Source organism: Schistocerca americana, chromosome 1 (genome assembly GCF_021461395.2).
Source record: "Schistocerca americana isolate TAMUIC-IGC-003095 chromosome 1, iqSchAmer2.1, whole genome shotgun sequence".
In the NCBI taxonomy this organism is placed as follows: domain Eukaryota; kingdom Metazoa; phylum Arthropoda; class Insecta; order Orthoptera; family Acrididae; genus Schistocerca; species Schistocerca americana.
The window spans coordinates 1,151,238,964-1,151,246,825 of NC_060119.1; the positions used below are offsets into that span (position 1 = coordinate 1,151,238,964).

At 39.2% G+C, this 7,862-nt stretch overlaps 1 protein-coding gene across 1 annotated transcript in view; it reads right to left on the reverse strand.

Annotated features, from left to right (window-relative positions):
* The window catches only part of LOC124551414 (cyclin-dependent kinase 1-like), a 46,270-nt gene extending 42,391 nt beyond the window's left edge, over window positions 1-3,879 (reverse strand). Inside the window, exons 1-2 of the mRNA XM_047126439.1 lie at window positions 3,656-3,879; window positions 3,424-3,580 (exon numbers count right to left, since the gene is read on the reverse strand). Of these exons, the coding sequence (XP_046982395.1) occupies window positions 3,424-3,580; window positions 3,656-3,707 (209 nt within the window). The 5' untranslated portion in view covers window positions 3,708-3,879. The remainder of the gene's footprint in view (window positions 1-3,423; window positions 3,581-3,655) is intronic.
* Window positions 3,880-7,862: the final 3,983 nt, after the last annotated feature.

Sequence of the window (7,862 nt, forward strand, 5' to 3'; positions counted from 1 at the left end):
TTAACTTGCCTTACATAAACTACAGCTACCCCTCCCCATTTCATAATAAACTTTCCCCTTTCAATTTATAACTACAAAGTACGATGAAAGATCAGAAAGTAACACAATAATGTTTTTTGTCCCCTGGTATTGGAGCTGGAATGCTGAAATTTCACTGTGATAGTTTGAAGTTTGCACTACAGAGGGTATTTTGTTTCCATGTGCTCTGGTGAGAGAAGCCTCAACTGTGACACAAAAACGGTGAAGAGCAACAAAGCATAGCTCAATATTTGTAAGCCAAAGGTCATAAATCGAGTGAAATTCAAAGGGGGCGTGCATGGGATGACTGTGAAGACCGTAACAATGTCTCTAGGTGGCGTGCATTCTTCCAAGAGGGCCATGTGAACATTAGTGATTTGCACACTCCGAGAGGCCACTAACAGCTGCAATCCCGCAAAATGTCGGAGCCATTGAGGCAGCAATTTTGAACGACCCGAGTGTAGAACTTCAGACCTTATCACAGCAGTTCAACATTTCCTTTGTCGCGGTGTACGATATTGTTCGTGACATAATGAAATTTCATTAAGTCAGTGCTCGCTGGGAGTCTAAGAACCTGACAGACAACCACAAGGGCCAGCGAATGATGACGAAGCTTGGATAACTTAAAGCGTTACGCCACAAGAAGGCATGACTTTCCGAACGGTCACTGGTGACAACTCATGGGTGTACCACTACATGCCCAAATCCAAGAAGGCCTCTATGGAGTAGAAACATACTGTACGAAAAAATTCAAAGTATCTCAATCTGCTAGGAAATTGCTTGTGAACATGTTCAGGGAAATGCATATTGTGTTAGTAGTGAACTTCGCTGAACAGGGGATCACTGTGAATGCTGCAGCATGTCCTGAAACTCCGGTTAAACTGTGTCGTGCCCTTCGTGACAAACGCAACAACATTAACGCTGCAGCGTCGAACTTCTTCATGACAATGCTCGCCCCCATGTTATTGCTCCTGTTCATGAGAAGTATCGCCATATTTGTTGTGGGAGGTGCTCCAGCATCCACCATTCAGTCCGGACCTTGCACCTTCACAGTTTCATCTGCTTGGTCCCATGAAGAAATTCCTGTTTGGCCAAAGATTTGCGACACATGGCTATACTCCAACAAACTGACTTCTATGAACAGGGCGTACTGAAAGTGGTACCACGATGGGAAAAATGTGGCGAGAATGTTGGTGACTATGTAGAACAGTAAAAGATGTGAGTTCATGTGTGGTTTTTTTACCTACTAAACTTTTTGGTAACAAAATTATTGTCATTTACTTTCTGACCTACCCTTGTACACGTTTATTACTAAAAGTTAAAAAAAAAAAAAAAAAAAGAGGCAGCCTTCTGATAGTTAGGGCAGTTTGATGCAAAAATATTTGAAAGTCAAGGAAGGAAGGAAGATTAGAGCTCAACATACCATCAACAACAAGGTCACTAGAGACCAAACACAAGTTCGGATTCAGTGGAGAACCCAAATATGGATATCTGAACTGCTATCCTTTCTTTTAGAGGAGAGGGGGGGGGGGATTTCCAGTATCTTGCCACTGCATCACCTCACTCTGTAATGTGACATAACACTTCCTTAAAGCCTGAGTTGGAGAGGATGGGGGCAAAACTATAATATACCTTTGCAACGACCTAACATGTCTACTAGGCTAAGCAGCATATTATCGTTCAGATCATGGTCATAACTAGGGCCAACAATTCTGATGCATCAGCACATACTGAACATGCTACAGGGTATTTATGCAATTAAAAGATATTTCGCAGAAACAACCCTTAAGGAAGGACATTAGTGAAAAATGCACACTATTTAAAAATGCACCTAATCCACAATTTTGAATATATGGCATTGTAATTTTGTACCATACTTTACATGAAATTAACACATTTACTTTGGGGGGACACACACACACACACACACACACACACACACACACACACACACACACACCACCTGCAGAACCGATTTTCTCTCTCATTATACTCACATACCTTTGGTTGTCCTTACAGATTGTGGAATAGTTTTCTGGGGTAAAATTAGTAGTCCATAAAATGAAATTTTTATATTACTGAAAAGGGCTATTTGAATCTTGTCACATAGATCGAATAGGACTCACTGAAAGCCCCTATTTAAAAAGGGGTGTTTGTTTACTGCTTCCTCCGTGTCCATATACAAATGTGTGTATGACCAGAGCTAGACTCCGTGACCTGCCAACCAACTGGATTACAACAGTCAATACTTGGAAGTCTGGGTCTCTATATATAGAACAAGTCAGAACTACTTGTTCTCACAGATGAGCCACTTTGGTGCCATTCTTTATAATATGTTGCAAACATAAATAGAGGGATTGGAGACAGAAACGGCTTTCTTTTCTTTTTTAGATCAGAATTAAAATCATTGCTTGTTGAGAAGTGTTTCTACAACATGTTAGCTTATAATGCACTCACTGTTGGATTCTTTAGATTCAGTTAATGATATACTATCAATGCAATCTGTCTTTACAAGGGAGGTTTCTACTGTATTTAATGTTCCCTCTGAGATACAGTGCGACACTTCTGCTGACAGAGGGTCTGGTGCCAACCTAACTGTGATGGTTACAGTGTCTGCAGGTTGTTGGCTCCTCATGCTTTATACCTCTATGGAGTGTTATATAATGTGCTTTTGTGTTTTATTTTTTGAAGGGTGTTTTAAATAAAGTGTCATGTTTTTCCTACAACAGCTATTTACTTACTATACATTTTGTATTTTTCTGTAGTGTTATGTAATTTGTTCATGCTTTTCCACTTTTTAAGTAGTTTTTTTTCTTTAAATCCTTTTTCCTTTATTTACTTATTGCGCATGTTGCGCTCAAAGTGCAGTGTTTTGTAATTCCCCTTCCAACCAGGAACTTAGCGAGATCGCCATTCCGGTCGTAATGTACTGGACTCGCATTGGGCAGCACTGGAGTTTATTCCCCAACTGGCTAGTGTGACGCGGTTTTTCCATGGTTTCCCATTGTCGCTAAGGTGAATGCTGGCATGGTTCCTTTGACTATGCCGTCGGACTTCCTGCCCTGTCGTCACTTCACCCTACCCTATATTCCTAATGTTTTTGTGTGCGTTTTTCCATGGTTTCGAACCAACTGGATTACTATCATGGCAAAACATATACTTACTTTTATACAAGTGCGGCAAAATTACAACTCAACAGAAGCGGTATTTTCAACAGTCTTATCCGTCAGTTCGTCTTCCTGGTTTCGTATTATAACACTACCTGACCCGGTGCAATCATTTACTGCCCCACGTTTAACAGTCTAATTACCGATTGCCCCTGCCGTTATCCATCACACCGCAAATGCACAGCGGTACACCACTGACTCAAAATAATGGCAATACTTAGAAACGCTATTTACTCACCTAACAATGTTTGGATGCGTTAGCTCTTTAAGTAACGAAATCTCGCGGACAGTTGTTGAAGGGACGCCTTCCTCCTCATTTTCCAGTCTAATCTTTTTCAGAGCAACGTGCTGGCCAGTCTTCCTATTTCTTCCTTTATAAACCACTCCATACGTACCTGAAAATAAATATTACAGATTTCCTTCTGACACCGGCCGCCGCAACCACCACCTTTTCTTGAATAATACAATACCTTCGCCAATCTTCTCAAACTTGATAAAATCGTTCATTTTACCACCAACCATATGTAAATACTCAATTTCGTACAACCCTTACTGGTTGCGTGACTCGCTACGACCAAAATACTAAACCAATAACTGTTTAAACATGATGAATGCTTGGATGGCCTTTAATATACGTTACATCCCATTTAAAAGTACCAGGTAAACTTTCGCAGACGCAAATATTCAAGGGACCAATAGCACTTCTCGTCTACCCCAAAGATGTACTTTCTCGCCAAAGATGATGTCAGTGGTAATCAGTCAACCTACGGCGTCTCGCTTCAAACAGCGTTACCTGTTGCTGACTCTGTTCATTAACTACTATTTACTTACAATATTTTAAGTGACACCGTCTCCATGATACACCGTAACGTGGCCGTAGAAGTATACCATTATTAACTATGGAAACAACGTAACCCCGTAATCGTTATATTCTTACCAAGTGAATATTGTAAACCGTCGTAATTGGTATACCATCGCCGGCATCGCGTCTCATAACGTGTTTGTTGTTGCACATGTGCTCAGAATTAAAAATATTAGTTCGTACTGCCTGACGAATATAAACAGTTTATTTACATTGATACCAGTCTTTGGCGCAATTCGCGGAAAGTGTAACTTTTTAAGAAATGTGACTAAATAAAGCAATATTCCATAGCGCTCCAAGCAATGAAGATTTACGCCCATAAATTACAAATATCAAAACGTTTCTCCATCGATTAAATTAATACCACAAATATATTTTTCACTCGGTTTTCTACATCAGCAGGTCACAGTCTGATGTGAATTAGAGCGCGAGAACTATTATGTATCTATGAAAAATAAGAGAAATTGAGTACCGGTAGCATTCTCCTTGTCATGAAACAGGTGGTGTCTACGGGGTGTTCTGTAACGAGAGAAAGTGTAAGCATTGCTGCGTTCTTGTTGTAAAAGTCAGTTTTGTTTGTTAATACCACGCTTCCCTGAGATGTTTTTCATGTACTGGTATCTAATTTATATCACCAAAAGCGGATAAGTTCTTTTCTCACATTTAAACCACACTCATTAATTTGTTTGCTCAGTTTGTTATAAACTGGAATGTACAAATGACATAATATTTGTCAAGCTTCTCTAGTCCTCTATGGATGTGGGAAGTTGAAGCACACAGATTGCAGAGAACAGCAGTGTGAGTGGAAAAAGCTCTACTTTTCTCACACAGCACTGTGCACTGTGTCTGCACATGTTCTCTGTGCACATATAGAGCATAGGTCATAATTGCCTCCTCACGCACTCTGAAAGACAACTCACGTTATGTAATGGTTACTACAATACTATACACAATAATGGCCTCTGTTAAATATGTAAAGCAGGCAGTGGCTATGCACTAACCAAGTGTCACAGCTTGTACTGATTCAGAACTAGGGAGCCCACACATTAAGGATAGTTTGACAAGTTGTATTGTTGTTGCTATTTAGGCTAATGACGCACTATATAAGGGGTCATTAACATAGGAAGCTATGTATGAGCATCTTTTGTATGTCTATAAGTAGAGAAAGCCTGTTCATGTAAAGCAGACTGCTCAATCAGCCATCCTGATTTTTCCTTTACTTGGTTTTTGCACATCTTCCAGATTATCGATGGATTGGTTACTGCTAATGTATGATGACCTACGACTTCCCCAATATTTACTGCAATTTATGAGGGGACATAAATTCTTATGGCATGTTCTCACTATCATCATCATCATCGTCATCACCCTCTTCATCTTAATTTTAGTTTTAATCCTGTGAATTTCTTTGTTTTAAAATTTTCTGAACATGTCAAAGCCACATGTCATTTACATATAAAGAAAACGGAATTATATTTAAATAAAATGAACAGTATGTTTTAGTTTTATTACAGTGTAATGTTTCCATTATCAATATTGGTTGGTGATCATTCATTCATACACTCATTCACAATTTGTGCTCTGTAAATCACTTCATAAAGGAGTCCTTCAGGGATTTGGAGCAAGTCCAGTTACACATTACATGGCAGATATGCCTATGAAGTATTTTATTAACAAAGTACAAGTAATCCACTCACAATGATCATTATGCAAAATACTTCTAGACTACATTATATAGGTTTAGGTACTTTAGGAAGAAAGCAACTACTTTGAGTGTGAGAAAAGTCACTCCACTTACATGACTTGGCTGCTGTATTTATCTACTAAACCATACTAAGCATTTACATAACTTTACTGATGTCTAATGTCTGTATTATGGGAATTCAAGTCTGCCCCTGATATGCAGACAAATGTTGTTTTGTAAATACCTAAATACTTTTAAGCACCCTTTTATGAAGCAGACAGTGTTGCTGGAAAAATTAACCCTCTCTTAAAAATAATCTTCCAAAACTTTGAGTCTTGTTTTTCCCTAATACAAATAAGGTCAAAACTGAACAGAGGCAAGGATAAGGGGTGGATAACTCATAAGATTAAAGCATCCTATTCTATGAGCAGCAAGCACTGCATAATTCACAGGACAACAGGTAGATTTGAAAATCCATTACCACCAGCTTTATCAAATCCTCCATTCTGTGATTAAAAACTTTCATGTACTACACTCAATAAAATAAAATACTTCAAAAATAAGGCTAAACCTATTTGGAATGTTATTAACAATAACTAAACAAAACTAGTAACCCAAATGAAATTGAGTCCCCAGCAGACAGCTCTGGTGAAAATGGTGACACTTTCAAATCACTAGCCATCAAATTCAATCATTACTTCTTCACAGTGGCTGCAAACACAGCATCTAATGATAAACAACCAAATGCAGATGCTTTACATTTACGTGTGCAAACACTGCATGCACCACCAACAGACATTAGTTTCAAACAATGGGAAGTCCAATGTGGAAAAACAATATGGAAAGAATAGATTGCTATTCACCACATACAGGATGCGCTGAATTGCAGACAGGCACAATGAAGAAAAAGACTGGAAAAATATTAAGCTTTTGGTAGTTGGGCCCCATTGCCCAGAGACAATTGCCATGTGTATGTGAATTGTCCTTTTTTGTGTGCACTTGTGTGGGGGTATTTTTTCTCCCCGATTTCAGAAAAAGGTCTTTGTCTGTAAGCTTAATATTGTAACAGTGTTTTTCACTGTGCCTGTCTGAGACATCAGTTTCAAAAATACAGGGTGATTCAAAAAGAATTCCACAACTTTAAAAATGTGTATTTAATGAAAGAAACATAATATAACCTTCTGTTATACATCATTACGAAGAGTATTTAAAAAGGTTTTTTTTTTCACTCAAAAACAAGTTCAGAGATGTTCAATATGGCCCCCTCTAGACACTCGAGCAATATCAACCCGATACTCCAACTCGTTCCACACTCTCTGTAGCATATCAGGCGTAACAGTTTGGATAGCTGCTGTTATTTCTCGTTTCAAATCATCAATAGTGGCTGGGAGAGGTGGCCGAAACACCATATCCTTAACATACCCCCATAAGAAAAAATCGCAGGGGGTAAGATCAGGGCTTCTTGGAGGCCAGTGATGAAGTGCTCTGTCACGGGCTGCCTGGCGGCAGCTGCAGACAGGGCTTGAACCAATTTCAGACGATAAGGTTTCTTAACTAATCTTTTTCGTAGGACTCTACATACAGTTGATTGTGGAATTTGCAGCTCTCTGCTAGCTCTGCGAGTCGATTTTCCTAGGCTGCAAACAAATGCTTGCTGGATGCGTGCTACATTTTCATCACTCGTTCTCGGCCGTCCAGAACTTTTCCCTTTGCACAAACACCCATTCTCTGTAAACTGTTTATACCAACGTTTAATACACCACCTATCAGGAGGTTTAACACCATACTTCGTTCAAAATGCACGCTGAACAACTGTCGTCGATTCACTTCTGCCGTACTCAATAACACAAAAAGCTTTCTGTTGAGCAGTCGCCATCTTAGCATCAACTGACGCTGACGCCTAGTCAGCAGCGCCTCAAGCGAACAAATGTACAACTAAATGAAACTTTATAGCTCCGTTAATTGGCCGACAGATAGTGCTTAGCTCTGCCTTTTGTCGTTGCAGAGTTTTAAATTCCTAAAGTTGTGGTATTCTTTTTGAATCACCCTGTACAATCCTAAGGAGATTACAGAATTCACTAAAAAGTAGTAGTTCTGCTGGCTATGATGGTACTTCTAGTAGAAAAATTAA